Source organism: Rhineura floridana, chromosome 16 (genome assembly GCF_030035675.1).
Source record: "Rhineura floridana isolate rRhiFlo1 chromosome 16, rRhiFlo1.hap2, whole genome shotgun sequence".
Lineage (NCBI taxonomy): Eukaryota > Metazoa > Chordata > Lepidosauria > Squamata > Rhineuridae > Rhineura > Rhineura floridana.
The window spans coordinates 11345996-11372542 of NC_084495.1; the positions used below are offsets into that span (position 1 = coordinate 11345996).

The following is a 26547-nucleotide window of genomic DNA, read 5'->3' on the forward strand; positions in this document are numbered from 1 at the left end:
ATTCTTCATGGTCTGAAAGCCAGTTTCCCAACTTCGTTTTCCTATGTGCAGATTTTTGCTTGGAGATTGGGACGGACATTTCATACAGCTTGTTAGATTCTGGGGAGAACTCTCAACCTGGCAGGATGCTCCCTGGCACATGCACCCCTATGTTGGCGTGCCAGTGTTTTTTACTACCCCTCTCCCTGTCCATTTTAACAGCTTGATCTGCAGATATTAGCCAGGGATGATGCTCCGCTCCATACTACAAACAAAGCTTTAAAGATAAACATCATCACTTGTTGTCAAGGGCATGGGAGCAAGCCAGTTATTTTCTGGTAAGTTGGCAGCCCTGACTCCTTTTCCGTTGAGAGAGTGTAATGAGTGGATTGGGTTGTACCACATTCATTTGAGTGCAGTTTCTCCCTGTCCACTCTGTTTAAACTGTCTGGCTGCTGATCATGTGCTCAGAGATACTGCATCCAAATAAACATGGGTATATGTTTATATTCCAGTTCATTCCTTGCAGTTATGGAGAGGTGTGTGATAGTCTCAGACAGGATTGAAAGTTCTCCCTGAAATGTAACAAGTGGAACAGGCCCACAGTGTCGGAATGACTGATGAGGGGACTTTTTTCTCCCATATTGAAAGATACTTTAGAAACCTGTCCTTTGTTGTGCTTCCTTGCCACAGTACATAATACATATGCCTTTGTAGATCAGCAAGCACCAAAATGCAATGTGAATTGCACCATGAAACTTGCAAAACTTGCTTCTGGTGTGCAAGGCTGAAACTAGACTAGACTTGATGTAAACTCAAATCATGTAGAAACCCTGTGGGGGTTTTAAAAATAAAAAGTGTAATGCAGTTTGAGGAGTGCCAACACTGTCAGTCTGCCTACTGCTTACCAACCCTCCAACAGGTGTTTTTCTCACTTTCAGTATTGGAGGTTGAGAAAAGGCATAGAGGACAGATTGTGTGGGCAGATAAGCTGTGGGTTCATCACCATCTGCCGGGATGTCCCCTTTGCTCTTAAAATCAGCCTCCTCCCCTACTTCATCCTTGACTGAAGTGCACTTCTATTTCTCAAAATAGGTCTGCCATAGCAGGTCTAGTGTCAGCCTCTGGTGGCTCCCCACACCTCTCAAAACGTGTATTGTAACTAGTAGTTGCATCTAGTGCATCGAGCTGCACAGGCTATATTGAGGGGCCAAAGAAAGACTCTGTACACTTAACAAATAAATATGTGAGTGGAGGAGAAAATAAATTGGGAGGGGGAAGGTGACCAATACCTTAATAAAATCCCCAACACTTTGGAGACCTCCTCCTTACAAGCACGGTATTATTATTCAGCAGATGGCTGTGTCAGGCTCAAATGGCTGAGCCTACATACTCACGCCGTCCTCCACTACCACCTCCAGTCCGCTTCAGCCCCCACCCCAGGTATTCCCCTTCTGCTTGTGATTTGCCCTGGAGACACACCCCTCCTAATCAGATTGGATTGGTGAAGTGCAGCCTGTTCCATAGCCTGAGCAGGCCTGCTGCTGTGAAACCATGCTGCATCAAGGATTTCCTGAGGCTAAGCATTCCCCTGGCAGTGACATTGCAGGCTGCGGAATCGATTGTCTTCCGATTTAGTCAGTGGCCAGACGACCCTGCGAGTGCCCTGGGACCACTGCGCCCAAGGTCTGGGGGGGGGGGGTTGCAAGGGGTACTGCCAAGGGCTGGATCTCTTGTCCATTAAATCTATGTAAATGACTGCCAGATACACGTACAGGAATGTCTAGGCCACTGCTCAGCCACTGCTCTGAAAAAGAAATTCCATAAAACATCTTAAAATTGCACATTAAAACAGCCACTGCAACAGAAGGAAATCTCCCAGCAGAGACTGACTTCCAAAAGTAGAACGAAATAATGTCTTCTTTACTTGCTTCCAGAATGCCTTGAGAGAGGGAGCCAAATGAACAGCTCGCAGAAGAGTGTTCCAGAGCTTTGCTGGCCACTGAAAAAGGCCAATCTGCTTTTCCCATAAGATGACATGTGAAGCATTGCATCATTGGCAATCTTAAGCATGGACTGAGGATTTCCCCACATCTCCCTCACGGCCACTTGCCTGCATTTGCTTTTGAAATTCCCCTGCCCCAGCATCTGAATAACCTTACATGCCGGAAGAGAGGCAGGTTTTGCCTTGGCTTAGATCCAGAGATACTTTATCTGACGATTTTTGTGTTGTCTATTGCTTGAACATCCGTTTTGTGTGCAGTCAATACAAAAGGTGTGCTTGAAATACTTAAAGCGAAGTGAAGCAGCCCCTCAAATTGTGCCGTTCTCAGATTTCTAGAGAGTCTTGGGAGGCAAGGCAGGTGCTGTTGCTTCAGACCAGTCGTGTTGAACCTCAGGTTCGGGGACCAAATGTGGCCCTCCAAGCCTCTCTATCGCCGCTGCCGCCTCTCTCTCCTCAGCCACACACACCCTCTCCAGGCCACCCCCGGTCACCAGCCCTGTTTTATACACTCCGTGCCTATTTGCAGCGCTGGAATCTGTTCTTGAGCTCTGATGACATTGCTTGTTTGCCTGTGCAGAGCATAGAGAGGGGAATGTGAGTGTGTGTTTTACGAAGGTAAAATCTGTGTGTGTTGCTTTGCCCACTTTTGCCTCTGGCCCTGCCCTCCACTGGCATGCGGCCCCTGGAAGGTTTCCCAGGTGAGAGTGCAGCCCTCTGTCTGAAAATGATTCCCCATCTCTGCATATTAGACTTGAAAGAAGGTCCAGATACATTATGCTGAAAGGGTGCATGGGCAGCTGGTTTAGCCACTGCAATTATGTGACGGGGAAGAGCCGTAGCTCTGTGGGCAGAGCAGGTTCAATCCCTGGCATCTCCAGAGAGTACCAAGAGAGATTCCTCCCTGAAACCCTGGAGAGCCATCGGTGTAGACAGCACTGAGCTTGGTGGACCAGCGGCCTGACAAGCTGAGAAGGCGGCTTCTTACGTCCCTGTGTGTTCCTCAGACCATACCATGTTACTATCTCTCTGGGGCTGTGATTGTGGCAGTGGCTGGCAGATGAGCCTTCTGGGTAAGGCAACTTTGGGGGAGAGAGAGAATCACAAATTCCTCCAGGACCCTTCAACTAGTTAACTTCGGAACTTCTGAGTTATGGCAAAAATAAGAGCCCTCACCTTCAAGCAAAAGCATAACAGGCTGTTATCATAAAATGAACCCAAGTACGTGTCTGGGATACTGGGGGTTTTAATGAACATATTGGAAACTAGTAAGTGCCTTTCAAACTTGAGAGAGATAACACCCACCCACAACATACATACATACATTATATATATATATATATATATATATATAAAAATAAATCTGGGGTGGAGGATTTCTCCCCACCCCGTTCTCACCCAAGCTCTCCTTTGCACCATACCAGTTCCGTGTCCTTTTTGATTTCCTGGTCTGAACTCTGTCCTAGCTGGCACCAGTCTGAGTTTAAAGCATTTGCCAGTTCACAGTAACAATACATAGGAAACTCAAGTGTTTTTTAAATTTCCTCTTCTGCTTTGCAACTACAAGCACCAGTGTTCAGGATTGTACACAAAATTCACAGGTTTGGATATAGGGCAGGGGTCGTTTTGCTGTCTGGCCTCAAACATAGACACTGGCTATGTTGACACATTACACCTTGGGCTTGTATCAAAAGAAGGAACTGGTAACTACAGTTTGTTGCCTCTTCTGGATGTGGAATTGTTAACTCAAACTATGGTTAGGTTTTGGCATACCAGTTTCAGGAACCATAGTTTGAAGTTAACTTGTCTGAAACTGACCATAGTTAGCATTAACCACAATTTGAAAAAAACTGTGGTTAACTAAAAGCAAAAGCTTTCCAAACTTCTCCCAGCTGCCTAGGAGGTGGGAATGCATGAACCCAAGGCTTGCTCTAGCCCATTCCTGCTCACACGGCTTGCATTAAACGATGGTTTAGCATGATGTATGAAAACAATTGATCTGTGTGTGTGTTTTTAAAAAATCTTTCCCTCATTTCTTTGATTTTGATTATATATACAGCAGGGTCATTTCTCACCATAGCCTTAAGTCTTGGATCTCAAGTCTTCTTCTCAAATGTGGGCAGGGGGCTCTCAGAATATAATCTCTGTCAGGCTTTTCTACAAAAATTGGAACAAGATCATTTTGCCTGTCCCCTTGAGAGCAGCATTTCTCTTCACACTTTCAGATGAAAGAAGCTGTTGGCTTGGCTACTCTTTTGATAAAGATATATTATGCTTATTGCTGCTGGGGTTTCACTAGGAAAATATTGATTGCCAGAATAACAAGAATTCCCTCGCTGCCCATTAGTGGCCACAGACAGCTAAAACCAGGCAATGTAAAAATCAATAGACGTTAACTCTCTCTCTCTCTCTGTTTCTCTCTGTTTCTCTCTGTCTCTGTCTCTCTCTCTCTCTCTCTCTCTCTCTCTCTCTCCCCCTCTCCCTCCCTAATTCTTCTTGGTGCTGTCAACCCCAGCAAACATTCCTTTGCCCTGAGCCAAAGATCCATGTGAACCACAGCTCTTCTCAAGTTCCCCTTGCTTCCAGTGGTCTCTCTTATTTGCAGGTGCCAGTACTATCCCCATGCTGAAGGACATGGACGTGGGATGCACTGATGGTAGTGATTCTGTGCAAAACTTTGCTGGGGATTGCTTAGCGGTGCCAGCAGCTGTGTTTGGGGATTTTGTTGTGCCATCTGTAAAGAGTGGGACTGTGCCAGGACATTGTGAATCCCCATAGCTTAGCCCAAGACTCTAAAATGCTTCTTTGGTGTATTTTATAAATTAAACAAAATCAAAGTGTGAAGCTATGCCTGGACGGCATCACTTGAGCCATAGGCGGGGGTTTGCATGTTCAAACGCTCTCACACGTGGGTGGCTGAGTTCCCTACACATAAAAACCTTAGCCCTTCAACAAGAAGGGTTCAATCTATCCTTTTTTTTTTCAGTGTGCAGGAAGATCCCTCCTCTCCCCTCCAATGTCAAACATAAATCTTGCCCCACCAGAAACCTGAAAAGTCTTTATGCCTTGACTCTGTTGAATGTGTAAATTGGACCTTCAGTCTATCTTTATGGGTGACAGCTTTTTCGGTAGACTGGGTAACTTTTCGAATTCTAGCAGGTTTATCAGTCTTTACAGTCTACTCTTCCCCTAGGGCTTGGGGTGAATTAACAGTAAATATTTGTTGAAAGATGGATCCCTGTTTCTTCCAGGGGGGGTTAGCTCCAAGAACTCAGATTAGATGGTATTTCAGGTTTTAATGAAGAGATTTCATAGCTGAGAAAGCAAGCAGCAGCCTCATACAAATTCTCATGGAGAAAGGGATTAGCTGATATTTTGCCTTTTGTTTGACAGTAATGACATTTCAAACATGGATTGGATTCTGAAGCATTAAGATGGTAGCCAGAGTTGGATCCGGGGTTGGGGAGGCATTTGGTAGAATTCATGGGAGGGACATGCTTTGGCCACACTAGTAGCTCACAGAGGGCGCCCATTCCCCCCCCCAGTGCCCTGGAAGCCTGTTTGTTTAAAAGTAGACCCAGGATAGGTGTCTTCAGTGGGCCTTGTTGGAACCGCAGGATCTGCCAGAAGATGGTGTGTGATGATCCTAGAACTGATGTTAGGGCAGCTAAGCTGTCAGTTGACCCCTCCTGTCACCCCTTTTCAGGTGTCATCTTCATATTTCCAAATAATTGAGTATGGCAGGAGATGTTTTATTTCATAAAGTAGTTTAGTCTGTTGAAAATCCATTTGTAGTTGTGGCTGTACGTGGTTGTGTAAGCACTCAGTAAATTGTTTTTACACTGGTGTCAGACATCTTGCCTGTGTAAACTCAGAAAGTTTTATATATCACCATAATACTTCGCATTTATATAGTATTTTGAGCATTCTGAGTGCTTAGGAACATGAGAGGCCTTCTAGATCAGGCCAGAGGCCCATCTGGTCCAGCATTCTGTTCCCTCTGTGGCCAAGCAGATGTCTGTGGGAAGCCTGGAAGCAGGACCTGAGTGCCATAGCACTCTCTCCACTTGTGATACCCAGCAACTAGTATTCAGAGTCACACTGCCTACAACGGTGGAAGTAGAACAGCCACAGACATGGTCTGTAGTTTCCCACATAACCGCTATATCCTTTTTTAAAAATTAGCTTTACATTGGTCGCTTTCCAATCCTCAAGCATGGAGGCTGATCTTAAGGACAAGCTACATATTTTTACTAGAAGATTAACACATTTACATTTCAGTTGTTTAAAACCTTGCAAGTGGATGCCATCCAAACCTGATGATTTGTCAGTTGTTAATTTTTCCATGAGGCCTAGAACTTGGTCTCTTGTCACCACTGTTTTCCTCAGTTCCTCAGACTTCCTTCCCATGAAAGCTAGTTTAGGCACAGGAATCTGGCTCACATCTTCTGTAGTGAAAGCAGATAAAAAGAATTCATACAGCTTCCTTGCAGACTCTGTTTCCTCCTTTAGCGCACCTTTGATTTCCTTGTCATCCAAGGGTCCACCCACCTTCCTAGATGGTCTCCTGCTGCTAACAAAGAATATTTGGTTGTTGGTCTTTATGTTTTTAGCAATGTGCTCCTCAGATTCTTTTTTCTTCTTTACATCCCTTATTGTCTGCTTACATTTATTTTGCTAATGTTTGTGTTCTGTGTTATCTTCATTTGGACAAGGCTTCTATTTCTGAAGGAAGCCTTCTTGCCTCTAATAGCTTCCTTGACTCTGCTTGTTAACCACACTGGCATCCTCTTGGTTCTAATACCTTTCCCGATCTGCGGTATACATTGTAGCTGAGCTTCTAATACTGCAGTTATAAACAAACCCCAAGCGTTCTGGAAAGAAGTGATCCTTTTGACTTTCAACCTGCCGTTTTTCCAGTTCCTTTATTTTGGGAAAGTTCCTCTTTTGAAGTCAAATGCAACTCGGGATGAATGTTCTTGGCAATTGTCCACTTACATATATGTTGGATTTGACAGTGCTGTGGTCACTGTTTCCAATTGGTTCAACAACATATCTCATGCCAGGTCTTAGGTGCTACTTAAGATTAAGTACAAAGTTGCCTTCCCTCTGGTCAGTTCCATGGGCAGCTGTTTTAGGGCACAAACTTCTTAGGATAGCTAGATACTTTACATCTTTGTGGTGATAAACATGAATGTGTCCTTCTATGTGAGGGTAATTGAAGTCACACAATCCTGTATTACTTTCCCTTTTGGGTGCCTCCTTCATTTCAGTCTCTATCTCAAGATCACTCTGGGCATTTTGGTCAGGGGGACAATAATAGTTCCCCAGTACTAAATTTCTCTTGAGGACCTGCTATCCCTAGCGACTCTGTAGAGGAGTCTGTCCCTTTGGAGATTTCTAGCTTCTAGAGTTCTGGGCTGATTTACACCATATATTTAAAGCACATGAGTTCTCCCAAAGAATAATGGGGACTGTAGTTTGTTAAGGGTGCTGGGAATTTGTAGCTTTGTGAGGGCAAACCATTGTTCCCAGGATTCTTTGGGGGAAAATGTGGTTTAAATGTGTGTTGGATATGGTTTAAATGTATGATCTGGATCTGCCCTCAGTGACCTCTTTATGTTCGCCACATACATTGTATTACTGGCCAAGGTAGAGGGCCTTATCCACAGCTTGGAAAAGTTACGTTTTTTTGAACTACAACTCCCATCTGCCTCTGCCAGCATGGCCACTGATTGGGCTGATGGGAGTTGTAGTTCAAAAAAGTAACTTTTCCAAGCTCTGGCCTTATCTAAGGGAACCTAGCGAATTCATGACAGGCAGGATTCATATTTAAAAGACTTTCTGATTCGCCACTCAATTTCTTAATCATAATTCTCTACCAATTTATGCCCAGAGTAAATATCAGTTCACTTTTCTTCAGGCTAAGAGTGGGACTAGTTTTGCAGTAAGGGCTCCATCTGAAACAAGATTTTAGCTGCTTGCTGTTGAACTCTTTGGGCATGGGAATATTTTGCATAGCTTCTGTTTATAAAAAGGGAATGGGTGTGGGGAATAGCAACTAAAAAAGCAAGACGGGGAAGCCCTGACTCGTGAGTTCTATTCTTGGCTGTGCCACTGAGTCACTGCCATCAGTTTGCAGAAATGTAATGTTGGACTTGTCCTCTTTGGCTGTCAGAAATAAAAAGGAGAAAGCTCTCTTCAGTCCTTGTTCTTGAGCTTTGCCACTACTCTAGAAATACTTAACTTTTGGTCTGAATTACAACAAAAGAAATCTGAGTTGGTTGATCATACAAGTTTTGTTTTGATTGATGGGGTGGTGTACCATTGCCTTCCTCTTTGAAAAATGATAGTTATAAAGAAAAAAGCTAACTTTGTTTTTCGGCTGATGTGCATATGTCTTGCAACAGGCACTCTTATAGAAGAAGCATTTCTTCTTCGTTGGGGAAGGGGGATGACTCCCCCCCCCACACACAGTTTTTATTAATACGGGTTTGTTTGTTTTTTATTAAAAAAATCTGAATTCCTGATTAAAGTCAGAGTGCCTTTTTAGCCCATCAGCATTATTTAGGTGGGTTGATCCACCCAATCAATCAACTAAATGTTGCTGCCCTACTTTAACATTCTTCCTTCATTCAGTAACCCACCAAACAGGGCTAATTCATAGAAGCTGCATGTTGGTCAAGAAACCCAGGTGAAGGTAGCTGGTTTTTCATCCAAACTTAATAAACTAGTTTTTATGTTAGCACAAGGAGAGACATCTATTTTTGCAGCATGCACAGAAAACACACTGCCAATCTGTGAAAACATATCATCAGCAAGGTTGGGGGCAAAACAAACTCTCCACAAGCACAAGTATCAGCCCTGCTTATATATCTGTCACAAACTTGTCAAAGATGGCAACTGTTGTTTTCAATTTTCCATCTGCAACCCACATCAGTCTTTAGAATTGCCTATCCAAGTCCATGTTCAGAGTTCTCTGTATTATATTCCTACCCCCACCTCAAGTTTGCTTCCTAAAGTAGTTATTTTTTTGAAAAAGTTGTCTTATTGCCAAGCTTTGCATGCATCCCTTTTCTGGTATGCCATCTTTAGCCTCTTTGAGGGCGTTTTTGTGTTTTTTAGATACTTATTGCACATCTAAAATTAGGCTTTGAATATTTAGCATTGTTTGCCTTTGTTCTAGAATGTTCAGAACATATTTTGAACATTTAACAAATATCTCTCTCATGCTGTTGCTGATGCGTAATTATGTTTTACAATTAAACAAGTGGGACTTGCAACAAAATGTGGAGTTATCCTGATCAGGATTCTAGACACTTCACTTCATTCCATTCTCTCCCCCCACCTCCATCCTCTTTCCTTGGAGTTTTTCCTGAAGACTGCTCCAAACCTTGGGGTTCCCCTAAGCCTGCAGATGGCTCCTCCCTCTTGTACCAAGGTGGTGTGGTGTCATGTGGGCTACATAAGCAATAGCACTCACAGTCAGAAATAGAGTTGATGGTGATGATGATTCACTCCAGTCCTGCAGATAAATGTTTGACTGAAATGTCTCTCATTAGGGGTGAGAGCCTGCACTCACTGAGGCGTGAAACTTTTCTCATGCTGCTCTCTACATGCATCCGTAAGTGCTCTAAAAGACCACTGGTTTTATCCATATTGCTTCACTAGTGTGAGCCAGTATGGTGTAGTAGTTAGAGAGTCAGACTGGGACTTGGGAGACCAGGGTTCAGATCCCTGCTCGGCCATGAAGCTCACTGGGTGACCTTGTCTCTCCGCTTAACCTGCCTCCCAGGATGGTTGTGAGACATGGAGAGAACCATGTTTGTTCATCGCTGTGAGCTCCTTGGAGGAAAGGCAGGATATAAATGTAATTAATTAAATAGTGCAAGCAGGACCTGAGCGCAACTGCTCTCTTGCAGTTTCCAGCAACTGGTATTCATAAGAACATAAGAAGAGCCTGCTGCATCAGGCCAGTAACCCATCTACTCCAGCATCCTGTTCTCACAGTGGCCAACCAGGTGCCTGGGGGAAGCCCGCAAGCAGGACCTGAGTGCAAGAACACTCTCACCTCAGAAGTATGCTGCCTCCAACCATGGGGTCAGAGCATAGCCGTCATTTTATTTTTATTTATTTATTACATTTATATCCCACCCTTTCTCCTAGAAGGAGCCCAGGGCGGCAATGGCTAGTAGCCATTGATAGCCTTGTCCTCCCTGAATTTGTCTTTTCCTCTTTGAAGCTATCCTGTTGGTGACTGTCACTGTCTCCTGTAGAGCATAGGCTAGTTTACTGGGGTGTGTACCAGTGCATTGGCCGTTCATTTTGTGGGGTAGCCTATTTTCCACTGACCTTTATGTTTCTTAGGGCCTTGCTCAGGCAGCCATACGTGTTTGAGCCCTGAAATGAGAGGGAGCTGCCATCTCAAACTTTTTACTTGCATTTGGCAAGATGCCAAAATGATGATGGGAAACTGGTTTGGTATGCAATGCTGTGACGGAGGTATGTCCTGAATTGAGAACAGACTGTCACTGATGTATACTAGTGGCATGAAGCGTCATTTGCATATCATGTTCATGGCTGAGATCATGCTGTTATTTATGTGTACTTCCAAAAGTGTACTACTACGCATAGTACTCTTAATCTGAAATCTTTGCCATCAAAAGCACAGTCTCCAATTTTGCTCACACAAACGCTATCCTGTTTTTCTTTGTCTTCTTTTCTGCTTCACAAGGGATTGTTTTGTGTTCCAGTTAAGATTGTAGATGCATCATTGCAACACATAAGTGTTAGATGTCATTTTTAAAAAAAGGGGGGGGAATGGCATTTTTGTTTTTCCCATCAGCCCTCAGAGGCAGTATGCTTCTGAATACCAGTTCCAGGAAACTGCAGGAGGAGAGAGTGCTGTTGTGCTCAGATCCTGCTTGCAGGCTTCCCATAATGGGCATCTGTTTGAGAACAGGATGCTGGACTAGATGGGCCTTTGGCCTAATCCAACAGGCTGTTGTGTTCTTATATTGTTAACCATCCATATCTTCATTTGTTTCTATCTTGTATAGCAGAATGTCCTTTGCTTCATTTTACAGTGGGTTTTCAATACTCTTCTTCAGACATGCCTATGGATTTTAGCTGATTACTCAAGTTCAAATGTCAAGGAAAAAAAGGAGAAGACAGTAGAACAAGCCAATGTGGCTTCACAAAAAGCTTAGAGATGACCTGAAAACAAAAAAGGACATATACAGGAAGTGGAAAGAAGGCCAGGCAGCATGGAATTGCAGGGATGGTGTCAGGAAGGCTAAAGCTGAGAATGAGCTGAGGTTAGTAAGAGATGTTAAAAGCAACAAAAAAGCTTTCTTCAGGTACATCCATAGTAAAAGACAGAGAAAAGAAACGGTGGTATAGCTACTCAATGAGGATGGCAAAATGATAACGGATGACAAAGAAAAGGCAGAAGTGCTCAATTCCTACTTTAGCTCAGTCTTCTCCCAAAAGAGGGTCTATGACCCTCCTGGAAATGTGAAGTTGAAGGGGCAGGATTGTAGCTTCAAATTGATAGACAAATGGTCAAGGAATACTTAATCACTTTGAATGAGTTCAAATCTCCAGGGCCTGATGAACTGCATCCTAGGGTATTGAAGGAGCTGGCTGAAAACTTCTTGGAACCACTGTCTTATTATTTTTGTGAAATCATAGAGGATGGATGAAGTGCCAGATGACTGGAGGAGGGCTAATGTCCCTATCTTCAAAAAGGGCAAAAAGGAGGAACCTGAAAATTACAGACCAGTCAGTCTGACATCAATCCCTGGGAAAATTCTGGAGCAGATTATAAAGCGTTGAGTCTGTGTTGAAAACAACACAGTGATTACTAGAAGCCAACATGGATTTATCAAGAACAAATCCTGCCAGACTAATCTTATCTCATTTTTTGATTGGGTAATTTCCCTAGTAGACTGTGGGAATGCTGTGGACATGATACATCTTGACTTCATCAAAGCTTTTGACAGAGTGCCTCATGATATTCTGATTAGCAATGTGGGCTGGATGGAACAACTATCAGGTAGATCTACAGTTGGCTACAGAATCATATTCAAAGAGTGCTTATCAATGGTTCCTTCTCACACTGGGGGAAGGTAATGAGTGGGGTACCACAGGGTTTGGTCCTGGGCCCAGTGCTCTTCAACATTTTTATTAATGATTTGGATGAGGAGGTGCCGGGAATGCTTATCACATTTGCAGATGATACAAAACTGGGAGGGATAGCTAATGCCCTGGAGAACAGAAACATTTTCACTGTACAGTTTCCGTGAATGCTAAAAATGTACCTCTTTGCCCTGGCCTTTGGCACGAGATGTGGTTTTCAGGACCCTCCCTATTCCTGTGATTGTAATTTGTTTTAATTGCTTTTGATGATACACCCTTACCCTGCAATATGGGATCACACCAAATGAAAGCAGTTTTCATGGTGAAATGGGCTTCATTTTCTGCCTTATTGTACAAGGCCATCTTTAATTTACAGGAAGGCACAGCAGGCAAGTACAATAGAGAGAGAAAAGTATCTGACAAAGAAGCAGCCTATTAAAATAGTGAGGTGGCATTATCTAGGTGCCTTTGCCCAGCTTTATGTTGCTGCTAATGGATTTTCTGCCTGGCTCATTGGAGCTGTGATGTGTAACCTAGGAATACTGTAAAACAAAAAACCAAGCTTGTGTCAATAGCATTTTCCATTGGGCATTCAGTGCATAAATTGGGATGATGAGGCAAAGAAGTTTATACTGTACCTGCATGTGAGCATTTCTGGTAACGTTTGTAATTCCTGAAAGAACCTTGGTTAACTTCATAGGATTATTTAGACAGTTCATGAAACAATATGATGATAAAGGTGATGATCGATATCCCTGTAGTGGCGATGGGACACCTCATGATAGCCTTTCCATTATAGACATTAGCAAGTTGACATATAAACAGTGTTTGTGGGATCTCTGTATTGCTTCTTATAGTTTGTTTGGGGAACAAAGGGAAAACCAGGGCAGGCACTGCTAATGTCCCTCCTTGTGGCAAGTGGGTCTTACCAAATTGAGACATATGAAGAAACTAAAAAATGAGTCTTGGTTGTCATTTTAATTGGGGTTGACTTTGAAAACTGTTTGCAGGGTGCAGCCAGGACAGAATGTGTCAGTCTAATTCCTGGGGAATGCACGCCAGAGTTTGCAGTGGCTTCTGAGCATCACTGCATCAGGATCCAAAGAGCCACACAGCAAGTGCTGCACACACACCAAAGGGGTCTTCATGTGCTTGCGTTTCTCAGCATTTGGTTCTCCATGCTGCACGGCAAGCTGCCTTTGAAGCAGAGGAAGGAGGCTTTCAAAAACTAGTTTGAGTATAGGATGGTAGCCTGATATTCAAAGGAAAAACAAATGTGAAAAGATCCCAATGGATATGCCCAAGTTAGCTCTTTGGATCATTGTTCACCATTGGTAAAGTCCTGAATGGTGTGGCTGCTGACTACTGATTAAAAATTATCCCTTGGTTATATTTATTATTTTATCCCACTTTTCAGACAAATATTGTCTTCCAAAGTGACTCACATTTTTTTTAATGGGAAAGACCCAGTGCTAAGGCTTACAAGCTGATAAGGCAAGGCACATAAGGGAAGAGAAGTTGAGGATAGAGGGAGATCTATTTAAGTATGCCAGAAGAGATGACAAGGGTCACCTTTAAACTGTCACTGTTTTGTGGAGAGATTTGATGCATACTGACAGATGTGTAACTAAAGTGGATTAAAGCCCTCTGGCGCAACACATCCACTTTTATTATAAAATGGTATTTTTGTGGTAAGGAAAGTGACAGGAAAATGCATCAGAGTATGTGGGGTAGCAATCGATTGGCAAATTGATAACTACTGCACAAACAAATCAGGATGAATGGTCACTAAATTTGTGGTGTTGTTATGTGCCTTCAAGTTGACTACGACTTACAGCTACCCAATGAATCAGCGACCTCCAAGAGCATCTGGTCACTAAATAGAGGGTGTCTTATAAAATCTGTGGAAGAAAATTTATTATTCTCATCATTATTATTATTAGATTTTTTAAAATCACAGCTGGTATAGCACAGTGAGGAGGAGAGCCTGGCTGGGAGTCCAGAGTCTGGACTCAGTGAGTGGCTCAGGGGTTACGTGCCCTGCCACCTGTTCAGCTGTGGGCAAGCTGCATAGTCCCAAGGAGCCCAGTTGCCCCCCAGCTGGCAGTTGTGGACAAGGAAGGGGCTGGCTTGTGCAGTTGTGGTAAGCTGAGCAGGCCCTAGCCAGCTAGGGAGGACTAGCCTCAGAGGGAGGCAATGGTAAACCCCCCCTGAATACCGCCTACCATGAAAACCCTATTCACGGGGTCGCCATAAGTCGGGATCGACTTGAAGGCAGTCCATTTCCATTTTCACACCTTTCTAGTAAGAGCCCAGGGCAGCTAACAAAAGCACTAAAAACATTTTAAAACATCATAATAACAGACTTTAAAATATATTAAAACAAAACATAGGGCTCTACTTAAAAGGCTTGTTGAAAGAGGAAGGTCTTCAGTAGGTGCCAAAAAGATAACAGAGATGGCGCCTGTCTAATATTTAAAGGGAAGGAATTCCAAAGGGTAGGTGTCACTACGCTAAAGGCCTGTTTCCTATATTGTGCAGAATGGACCTCCTGATAATATGGTATCTGCAGGAGACCTTCACCTGCAGAGCACAGTGATCAACTGGGTATATAAGGGATAAGACGGTCTTTCAACTATCCTGGTCCTGAGCTGTATAGGGCTTTGTACACCAAAACTAGAACCTTGAACTTCGCCCAGTAGCTAATAGGTAGCCAGTACAATTCTTTCAGCAGTGAGGTGACATGTTGACGATACCCTGCTCCAGTGAGCAATCACGCCACTGCATTTTGCACCAGCTGCATCTTCTGGACCAACCTCAAGGGTAGCCCCACATAGAGTGCATTACAGTAATTCAGCCTGGAGGTTACAAGTGCATGGACAACAGTGGTCAGGCCATCCCAGTTCAGAAGCGGCCACAGCTGAAGCTGGTAAAAGGCTCTCCTAGCCACTGAGGTCACCTGGGCCTCCAGCAACAAAGATGGATGCAAGAGCACCTCCAGACTACGGAACTGCTCTTTCAGAGGGAGTACGACCCCGTCCAAAGCAGGCAACTGACCAATCATCTGAACTCGGGAACCACCAACCCACAGCGTCTCCTTCTTGCTACGATTCAGACTCAGTTGATTGGCCCTCATCCAACCCACCACTGAGTCCAGGCAACTATCCAGGGCTTACATGGCCTCTCCGGATTCAGATGTTACAGAGAAATAGAACTGGGTATCGTACTGCTGACACCTCACCCCAAATCTCCTGATGACTGCTCCCAAGGTCTTCATATAGATGTTAAACAGCATTGGGGACAAGATGATACCCTGCAGCCCCCCACAGAACAACTGCCAGGGGGCCAAATACAATCTCCCAATGCTATTATCTGAAAATGACCCTGAAGATAGGATCCGATCCACTGTAAAACAGTGCCTCCAATATCCATCTCACCAAGTCGGCCCAGAAGGATACCATGGCTGATGGTATCAAAAGCCGCCAAGAGATCAAGTAAGAATAACAGGGTTACACTCCTCCTGTCCTTCTCCCAATAAAGGCCATCCATCAGGGCGTTGGAAACAATTCAGTGTGGGTCCCTGAAGGGTCTAAAACTCCATTTCCCGGAGTTGATGTCAACAGTCCCCTGACAATACAGAAAAGCTCCACTGGACGGCTACTTGAGGATGGAATGGTGGCAGAGACGTGGGCCTTCTTCGCTGGGCTCACTGCCGCACCGTAGGCACAGTTATGATGTTTTACTCATGCCCAATCAGCCTCACAGCACATCTTTCGCCACTTGTGCACGAGCCATCGTCCAGCCTGTTTCATTGCCCTTAGCTCACTGGTGTACCAAGGTGCAAATTGGGCTCCACAATACTGGAGAGGGCGCTTGGGGGCAACAAGTCAACAGCCCGATGCACCTCACTGTTCCACAGCATGACAAGGGCTTCAGCAGGGTCACCTGATCTATCTGCTGGGAACAATGCCAGGACATTCAGGAATCCTATGGATTTCATTAGTCTCCAGGGGTGGACCATCTTAATCTGTCCACCACCCCTTCAGGGAAGGATTGGAGCCATCAGTCTAAACTTCACCAGGAAATGGTCTGACCATGACAATAGGGTGACATTCACCACCACCCCATCTCCAGGCCACCCCTTGTTCCATCTGGAGAAAAAACCAAGTCAAGGGTGTGCCCTGCCCTATGTGTCAGGCCGGTGACGACTTGAGACAACCCCATGGTCGTCATGGAGGCCATGAAGTCCCAAGCAGGAACACTAGAGACAGCCTCAGCATAGTCATTGAAATCACTCAGACTATCGTTCTAGGCTCCTCCAATACCACAGCTGAGATAGCCTCTGCCAGCTCAGTCAGAGAAGCTGCTGGGCAGCAGGTGGATGGTACACCAGCAGCAACCCTATTTTCCTGTCTCCTTGGCCCAACACCAGGCACAGGCCCTCACAGCCCAGCTCCAAGACAGAGTGGTTTTCTGGTGACACAGATGGAAGTTCTGTAGACCGCAGCAACTCCTCCCTCCCCCCCATCCCTGCAGCTTGTACTGGTGTTGCACTGAGTATCCAGGTGGGCAAAGCTGGGTCAGATCAGCTCCTCCCAGCTCACTCACCCAGGTCTCGGTAATGCACATCAAGTTGGCACCTTCATCCACGATCAAATCATGGATGAGTGTGGTCTTGTTATGTACCAATCTGGCATTAAACAACACACACAGGTCAGTTGGCACAGCAGATGAAAATCAAGATGAATGCTCAATAAACAGGTTATCTAGAAGCGACCTTGTAAACAGGAATTTATTTCCAATTGGCAGCCAGCTGATCTTTCCTTGCTAGTGATCTTGCTTGGATGCAGTTGACCCAGCAACCCGCATTCCTCTGATTGGCAACAGAGGCTGGGGTGTGCTTTCCCTCGCCTATGCAATTTCTAAGCAGCTGGCAATAGGAGGAGAGAAGCAAGCTGCCTGCAGCGGCTCCTTCTCTGCACAGGGGATGGGGCCAGGCTGGTCTTCCCATTGCTACGATGCTCTTCCTGGGATAGCATGAAATAAGCTTGTTTTAGCACCTCTCTAACTTTGTGTGTTGGGACCTCTGTCATTTAAATTCAACAAAGAAATTGTTTCATTTTTCTCTGCCTGTGTCATTCAGTAACGTCACTTGGTCCTCATGTAGTAATGTCTGACCAACTCAATTCAAACAAAACAAGTATTCCTGCAGTGAAATGTAAACCTCTAATTGTTCCAAGAAGCGCACTGTCCTTTCTGTTCTTTTGCTGCTAGCCATTTATCTAAAGCAAAAGTACAAGTCACAGTTAGGTAAAGAAAAGGATTTCCTTTCCAAAGAGAAGTGGAAAAGCTCAGCCAAACTGCGTTTTGCTTAGCCTGAATCAGTCTGGGGTTGTTGCTTTTGCTTTCACCAGCATTTCTATGCTTTGGGAGCTATTTTGTTTTGTTTTTGGCCACAGCTGTTACAATGCTGTGGAGTTTTAACATGTGGCTAACACCCAAGGAGGATTGCCCTGTGGAGAGCTCTGTTGATAGTTTGCATGCAGACCATTTTGTACTCTGGTCCAACTGCCAGCCATTGAGACAACAGGTGAAACAGAGTTGGAATCTTATTTGCAAATGACTGCTTCACAGCTTTCTAAAGTGGTGGTGGGGAACAATCAATGCAAGATGGGATTTCTACTGCATGCTAGCATTGCAAGTGCCATGAAGAAATCAGGGGAAATCTGGGCTGCACCCAAACTCCCATTGAAATAAAAGGGGCTTAACTTTCAAGTTGGGATGGTCATTCCCCCTCCCATTCATTTGCAACCTCACTGCACTTTGCCCACATTTGATTTGCATGGGAAATACATTTGATTTCACAAATAACTTTGCACTCTTGCTGCAACTTTCTGTTCTGTGAACTTCCTCCATTTATGTAAGCCATACACCCAAGCAATTATGTGCATTAAAATGCCCCACAAAAAAACTATATGAAAATAGCCTTTAAAAATCTATTTAGGTGGAAGAGTGTGTACATATGTGCTGCTCTTTACCTAAATGGTCCCGGGCTATGGTCTGAAGGCACATGAAGCCACCACCTTGCTGAAGCTAAGCAGGTCTGGGTCTGGTCAGTGCATGGATGGGAGACCACCTGAGAACCACATGTATGCCACCTTGGGTTCCATGGTGAAAGGTGGGGTATAAATGTAACAAGTAAATACATAATAAATAAAAGGTTGCTGGTTGTAAAAGAATTGAACTACTTGGATTAGGATCTGCACTAAGATCCATGCTAACCTGCTGGGACATTTCCATGTTGAGATGATTGTGCATATTATTGCATCCTAGAAAAAAATATGTCTGGTGTTTTTAATGCTCACAATCATTCATACACATGGTTTACCCAAGTGGGAACAAAAGCCACCAAAATAAAAGGATCAAACTACATGCACAATTGTTTTAGAAATTTGAGACAGAAAAATGGTGGAAAACAAGGACATTAGGACCATTCTTCAACTAGGACAAGATAAATTAAGTCAAGGGGAAGTTCTGAGTACCTCTGCTTCCAAGTAATATGTAATAAGTTCCCAAAAAGGACACTCACTCTTTAATGGGTAGTCTTGGCTATAATGATGAGCCCATTTATTACTAAGCCAGACTTCTCAGAAATTTTCCTCTTATAAAAGCTGATGACTATAATTGTCTTCTGAAAGCAGAAGAATAGAAATGGAAGTGGAATGCATGACAAAAATCATCCTCCTGAGCAAATGCAGTGGTTTGATAAACAACTGCCAGTCTGTTTAATTTGCTGTGTGATCTACAGATGAGACTTTCCCACTGCAGTTGAATTGGACTGATTTGGCCTCCCTAAACTTCTGTCATAGCTGGAAGCTAGTGAGTATGGAAAGGAGGAATGTGTTTATTGAAAGAAACAATGACCAAGTTAGCACGTAATATTAAGCCAATCTATGGCTTAACATGAACACACTAGTTCCCAGAGAAGAAATTACAGCACTGTGCTCCTCCTCCAGTCCTCCTGCTGCAGTGTAAACCATGGTTTGGCTTAACCTTGTCTGAACCCAGGTTCATGGTTTGTCTTACTCAAGACAAACCATGAGCTATAGCCACGGTTTGTTCTATGGCTTAACCCATATGGTTTGACTGGAGGAAACATGGGAATTTGCCAAACATTGAATCAAACTGTTGGTCCATCTTGTTCTGCATTGACTGGCGGCAGCTCTCTAGGGTTTCAGTCAGGGAATCTTTCCCAGCCCTGTCTAGAGACACCAGTGATTGGGCCTAGGACCTTCTACGTTCAAAACAGTGGCTCTGCCACTCGGCAGGGGTCAGATGGCACACTTAGCCCACAGCATCAGCAGGACCAGAGGTATAGCAAAGTGGCTGCAAACTTTTCTCCAGGATTCCACACACTTGCACATTCAGATTAAATCATGGTTTGGCTTAGTATTTTGTGCAAAATGGGCCAGTACTACCTCAGTCAACATCTCTATTGCATGCGATTTTCTCCTAAGCAGAAGAAACAATAGCCCAGTTTGCTATTTCCTCTTCCTTGCTGTGTATAAATTTACTATTGTGAAGGCTTATTATGTTATAAGTCCTTTACTAAATCTAAGCAATAATAGAATTGAGAGAGTTTATCAAAATGTTTAATGTTGCAATTCAAATTCTGAATGTGAAATTTTACTTTGAGATTTGAGTGCCTTAGACTTAACTGCCATCTGTCATTCATTTTGTGTTTGCTGCTCAAATGCAAAATGCTGTTGCATGCCAGCGGACATGCTATCAAATAGGTGTAGTCTGAAGTCGCATGATGCAGCAGCCTTGGTGAAATTAAATAGTGCTTACAAGGCCAGTAACTGCATGAAAGATCGTGTGGGGCTCTGTGGGTATACAGGTTACCCTCAGTTCTATCACCGAAGAAAGGAAGGATATAAATGTAATGAATACATACTGTCAAATATTTAAATGCAGTATAACTGAGTATCAAATATGGATATTGCATATTATGTGAGCAAGCAACAAATAGTTATATTTAGAGACTAACTAAATCAACATCACAATTTTCAAAGAATTATTTGGAGCAAACTTTCACCCCTAGGAATAAGTGAATGCACATTATACAAATTTCCCCTGCTTTCCTGTTTTGAGCTGGCTGCTTCCTCCAAATATCGTACTTTAGTGTTCTTTCAAATATGGTTTGAAATGTATTGTCTATGTTAACCACTGTTTCCCAATTTTTCCTACTACTGCATTTAAATCTGTGATGTGTCAGATACCTCTGTATGCTTAATACTCTGTAGTAGGAATTGGAACAGTTGAGGATTATTTCAGGTTCACAACCTTCTCACTGACTGGCCTTTTGTCTGTTCCGCAAAGGGCCTTATATTCCAGAGGTGTGAGCCATGCCTTTCATTCTCTGTTTACTGAAATTTTGAGATCAACCTTTTAATATTTTTGCAATGTATTTATCCTTATAATATTGTTTGCCTCTAAAAGTCTGTGAAGTATTTCAGTCTTGGGTTTTGGCTAGCACTGAGAGCTGTTGTATTCCCCTTCCTGTGGAGCATGGTCTTGTCCTGCACAGCACATTTGCTGTCTTTTGGCTGGTTTATTCACAAAGGTTCTGGCCTATAAAACTGGATTTTTCAGATGTGGGAGGGATGGGCAATGATCTGTGGAATGTTTTGCTTTTGCATAAACTGACTGAGTAGGGGAAACCCAGGCTCAGATCTCCACCTGGCCATGAAATTCACTGGATTGGTCGGTCAGTGGCCCGGTTTGCACATAATGTTAAACTGTGGTTCAGAGCTACATGCACAAGCTAGAATGAGTGCCAGTGAAGCAGAGATCATGTTTTAAAGCAGAGTCTGGTTAGTTAGATGAGTCGATTTTGTAGCCCATGATTTGGGGCTGGTTTGTCTGGAAACTGATCAGAGTTTTTTTCAAACAACAATACCTGGTCTGTACATAATAACAAACCAGGCAGTCCTCCTCCTTGCCATGGGAGAGGAAGAGAAGGAGGAGCTTGTAAGTCTAAGGCTTTGCTAGGGTCATTCCGGCTTGTGCACCATGGTTTAGTGCAGGGATAGGGGATTTGTGGCCGCCCTCCAGGTGCCATTGGACACCAACCCCCTTCATCCACAACCAGCATGACCAACATCCAGGGATGTAGAACAGCAACAGCTGGAGGGTCACAAGTTTCCCATCCTTGGTTTAATGGTTTGAGTGAATATGGCCACTGCCTCTCAGCCTAACTTAAACTGGAGGGTTCTCTTGAGGATAAAATTGGCAGGGAGAAAGGAAAACTGTATCCACTGCCTTGAATTCTTTGGAAGTAAGGTAGGGTACAAGTGTAATAAGCAAGTAAATAAATGTCGGGGGGGGGGATAAAAACGTTGATGTCTAGAGGTATTCCACTGACTGCTGGGAATTTATTATTAAGGCCAAATGTCTGTTCAGCTGTGTCATTTCAGTTTATTTACAATCAGGTTTTATTCTGTTTTGTCTTTCACAGTGCCCTTAAAGATAGCCGATTCCCCCCAATGACGAGGGATGAGCTGCCACGGCTTTTCTGCTCAGTGTCTCTACTTACTAATTTTGAAGATGTCTGTGATTACTTAGATTGGGAGGTAAGGAATCTCAGTCTCCCCCCCTTCTCCACATTAAAAGAGTTGCTGCTTTGTTGAGCACCATTCCTTCGTCATCCTCGTTAAAACAAAATAAGATTGGAATACTTTAGCATATTCATTTTAGTAGTGTCTTAGAATCTCGTCCTTCATTAGGGTTTGTTTTGTGCTACAGAAGTGTAAACACACACACAGGAGCTGCTTAAAGACCTCTGCTTAGTCAAAGTTCTTCTGGAACAGAGTGTAGCCAGACAATTACACTTCCAACACTGAATTTAACCATTACACCCTACAAGCACACAATAGAATTTTGATTTTCCCCCAGTCCATATCTAGTCGCTTTAACACCTCTTAAGTCCAATTTCTCACTGAGACAGTATATCTGTGTCTGGACTGTACCAGATTGCAGGTGGTATAGAATGCTTCTTCCTATAAAAAAAAATTACTTACACTTAAAAAAAAAGTTATCAGGGCAAAGGGTTATCAGGCCTATCCTTCTTGCTGATGTGGTAGTATTTTATGTATAGGAATAATTTCTACATGTGCATAGTAGAACAGCCCAGGCACAGGTTTACTGTCTCAGTGAAAGCTCTAGGCCTAAGAGCTTTGAGTGACTGAAATGGAAGTGTCCTTGAATTGAATAAACAAGGTGCAGGCCACACAGCAAGAACCACGTAAGTGCCTTTATCTCTTTTATTCCATATACATTATGGATGCAGCAGCAACCTTTATGAGCAGTTACCATTAAAAGCCACACACGGTTCTTTGTGGAGCATGGAAAGTCACAAGATAAGGGCATTTTTCAGCATCTTTTAAATATTTCCTTACTGCAACGAGCAATTTATAGTGGGTGCTAGGTTTCTGAAAACTGTGTCACTTGATTAATGGGCTCACGGTAATCACAGAGTGCCACATAATATTCCAGCATTTGCTTTGATATGCATCAGATCAGTTCTAATGTAGGATTTTAGGGGTTCCTAAAGAAGTGAACATTAAGGGTTTTTTCTTTGTCTTGCAGATTTAAAATGTGTAATCTCTGCACGGGTTTGCGTTCACTGATGAAGCTGCAAATGATCTTAATGGCTAGCCTTAGAAAGAATCAGTTATACAATGCTAGTCAATGCAGAGGAGCAGGATAACTCACAGATAACTCAATATGGAAAGGGCTTCTTATTGCCTGGGTCTTTATACTGTTGGTGCCAATTCCCTGTTTTAAAAAATCTTGACTGTTAGAAATTCAGGCAGATCTTGGTCTTTGTGGATGTGTCTACAATGGGAACAGGTTCTCCCCCCCCCCTAGAAATTCTGCTGGCTGTTTTATAAGCTGCAAGAGTAGAAATGTACTAGTTGGTTGCATCACAGCTTTCAAATATTAATAACTGAAGTGATGTTTTGCATGCAACTTTGCAAGCTGCCAGTTGGCTGCTCTATGTGAATAACATCTTGCCTTCTAACCACAGTTTATTTAGTTTTGACCTTCAAATCAAAATGTGCCAAAGACCTAGCAATCATTTTAAATAACAGCAATTAATAGCAGAAATCTGGATATGGTATGCTTAGAAACTACTTTTGTGATGTTAGCTACCCTAGCATTTTAGAATAGTTAAGCTGTAAACAGTGTAGTACAGTATGCTGTGAATAGCATTTTCTCTAAATATACACTTGGGTTTCCCCTAATAGTCACAATATGGCTTCAGACCTTTTCAAAGTATCGATTACATTCTGTAATTTTAGTATTTAAGTAAGCGGGACACACAATTAAGGCCAGTTCTTAGTGTGTGCTGAAATTTGGGTTCCTTCACTTCTTCTAGTACATTGCCAAATGTCTGTCTGATGTATAACAGAGCAACTGAATGTGTTCTGGATAAAGTGGGCCTTACAGCAAAGTCCCCGAGGGTTTTTGCATATTACTGTTTAGCACAATAAAAAAAAACAGCCTTTCAGTCACCCAATTCATATGTAACACTAAGTCAAACCATAGTTTAGTGCAATGAGCAAACGTGTGGGTTCCTGGAGAGTATATTGTGGCTGCTTTGCTCCTCTTCTGGTCCTGCTGTTGTGAGCTGTGCCATGGTTTGACTTAGTGTTATGTCTGAACCCAGGCTTGTGGTTTATCTTGCTCCAACAAACCATGAGCTGTAGTCATGGTTTGTTCTATGGCTTACTCATGCTTTGTCTGGGGGAGATAAACCATGAGCCCAGGTTTGGATGTAATGTTAACCCAAACCATGGCTTACCTCACAGCAGTATGGCAGCAGCAGGACTGATGAAGGGCAAAGCAACCTTTTCTCTCTGGGAATCCCAATGTTTGCCTGGTCATGCCAAACCATAGTTTAGCTTAGTGTTATGTATGAACTGGTAAACAGTATCATTTGCAATCCTAAAGAATTGAAAGCTGGCTAAATTCTTACTGTTTTATATTCAGTGCTTTCACTTGGGGTAGTGTTTAATCAGAGAACTTAGAGCAGAGCTACATGTTACCTTGGCACAACTGTGCACAGAGAATCCTTCCTTCCTTCCTTCCAGTTCTCCCCCGGAATTGCTCCCTCTGAACTCCCATACACACACAAACATGCTTGTCCCTAGCTCAGCTTGCTTCCAGTCTCTGAAACCAGCTAGTGGGGAAAAAACAGGTAAATGGGATTAAAAACGGTCTGGAAGAACATTTTCAGGAAACAAGTGTGGGAAAGAATCTCTGCCAGGAGATTCTTCCTGGCAAGTGCTCCCTACCTCAATATTTTCCTTACAAGAAAAGCACAAGATTAGGATTGTTGTGATTTCCTTACCCTGTATAGTTCTGCCAGTCTTAAAAAATTGTGGAGGATAAGGTGATGTGCCGGGGGTCATGAGTGGGGGAGAGTGTTGTTGCACTCTGGTCCTGCTTGCGAGCCTCCCGTAGGCATCTGGCTGACCACTGTGAAAACAGAATGCTGGACTCGGGTCTTTGGTCTAATCCAGCAAGCTTCTCTTACATTCTTATAGATACCAATTTTAGCATCAACAGAAATAACTACTTGTTTCCACTTGGCAGCGCCACATCATGTGCCACAGTGGCGGCTGGTGGCTCCATGGCAGTGGGGCAGGGGAATCTGCTGCCGGGTTTTAGTCTGAACTTTCAAGGAGCTGTCCAAGGTGCTACCAGCGGCCACTGATGTGCCACCTTTGCATTCTTAATTAAAACAGCTGGGAGGAAAAAGGAATGGGTCCCAAGGAAGACAATTTGTAGTTAAAGGCCAGAAGGTTGGGGCAGGGGGAGCTTATGAATGAGTCCCTCGCAGGTGCCTCTTCCTACCCTGTATCCCAGGGGAAATGGACTGGTTTCTAATGTTGTTGTCAAACTAAAGTGAGTCAGTGGGACTTGGGAAGCCTTCCCCCCTCTTTATTTCCTCCTACCCTTTGTAGGCAGACATTTATCAGCCTGAGGCCACATTCCCTCATGGGCAAACTTCTGAGGGCCACATGTTACTGGTGGACAGGGCCATAGGCAAAAGTGGGGAGGGAAGTGGATGTGACTCCTATCTTATACTCCAGCCACATGTTGGAGATTGTGTATATAATATATAGAGAGACAGAAGGAGGTAGACATATGCACACCCCTCCATACAGACAAGCAAGAGGCATTATCTCACTTCAAAGAACACATTCCAGCCAGACAAAGCACTCAAGGAGGGCATGTCCTAAGGAATGTCCCCAGGGCCATATAGAAAGGCCTGGAGGTCCGTATTTGGCCTCCGAACCTGAGGTTCACCACCCTGATTTTGGGCAAAATGGTAGCATCCTATGAGAGAGAAGGAATGTTATTGAAATGTTAATTTTTAAAATAATGATGTCCCCTTACAGTGATACAGTTTATATCATCCATGTTTCTTTTAAGGGAACTGCAGTTATGCAATGTGAATGGCAAAAGATGGCTAGAATATGACCTTAAGAAAGAATGTGGGTCTTCCATCTGGTATAACTGCTCATTTCCAGATCATCCTGAAAGGCCATCAGCCGGGTTAGGAGACCTTACTTCTGTAGGTATGCTGTTGATGATCTTGTGGGAGCTAATTCAGCAATTTGCTGACGGATGCAAAACCACTTCCAAATTCCGGGTGCTTAGATGGCTCACTGCGCTGCAGTGTTTTTTAATGACACGAGGAGCTGAAGATATCACTCAGGGATGCATCTGCACTTCTGTGCAGGCTGATAAAAGAGTTTCTTTCCACTGGCTAGTGGAATATTTTTCCTCAACTGAAGAAATGTATCTCTTCAGTGGATTCAAAAGGGGGAAGTCCTCTCTTTCCTAGAAATTTCAGGCGTGGAAGCAAGAGGTGAGGGATGAGTGAATTGGCTGCCATTAGCTCCCATTTGGTTTTTTCACGTTGCTGCCATTTTCACCTGTTGTTCAAGTATAATGCACGTTTTTTCTAGCTAATTTCCAGAAAGGTCACTTGGGACCATGGAGTGCAGATGCAGGCCTTTTCATTTGTCCATTCATACCTCCATGGCATGTCTGTGTGTGACTCGCACTGCTCATCAGGTCATGCTGCCAAGGGGTTCTTAATGGGAACTGGGCACGCTGTTTCTGCATCCCTCAAGGAGCAGTGCCTTCCTGCCCCGCTATCTTTGTCAGCATCTCAGTGAACAAGGTAGATAGCCAAAAGCTGATGCATTTCCCAGGGTAAAAAAAATAACCCTGCCAGTAGCTCAGGGCTGGATCAGGTGCAAGCAAACTATTCAAGGGCCCCAGACACAAGGTAGAAGAAATTAAATGAACAGCTGGCCCATTGGACGATAGCTCAGTGCATGCTT

At 43.7% G+C, this 26547-nt stretch overlaps 1 protein-coding gene across 4 annotated transcripts in view; it reads left to right on the forward strand.

Moving 5' to 3' along the window:
* AMMECR1 (AMMECR nuclear protein 1) overlaps positions 1-26547 on the forward strand; it is a 179688-nt gene that overhangs the window by 121967 nt on the left and 31174 nt on the right. Inside the window, exon 6 of one of the 4 annotated variants that reach the window (XR_009759274.1) lies at positions 21642-21723. Coding sequence is in view for 2 of the 4 variants with exons in the window: in XM_061598340.1 (XP_061454324.1) it covers positions 21642-21756 (115 nt within the window). In the remaining 2 variants the exon portion in view is untranslated. Of the gene's footprint in view, positions 1-21641; positions 21757-26547 lie in introns of those variants that run through there. The other 3 variants (XM_061598343.1, XM_061598342.1, XM_061598340.1) reach the window with 3 other exon arrangements.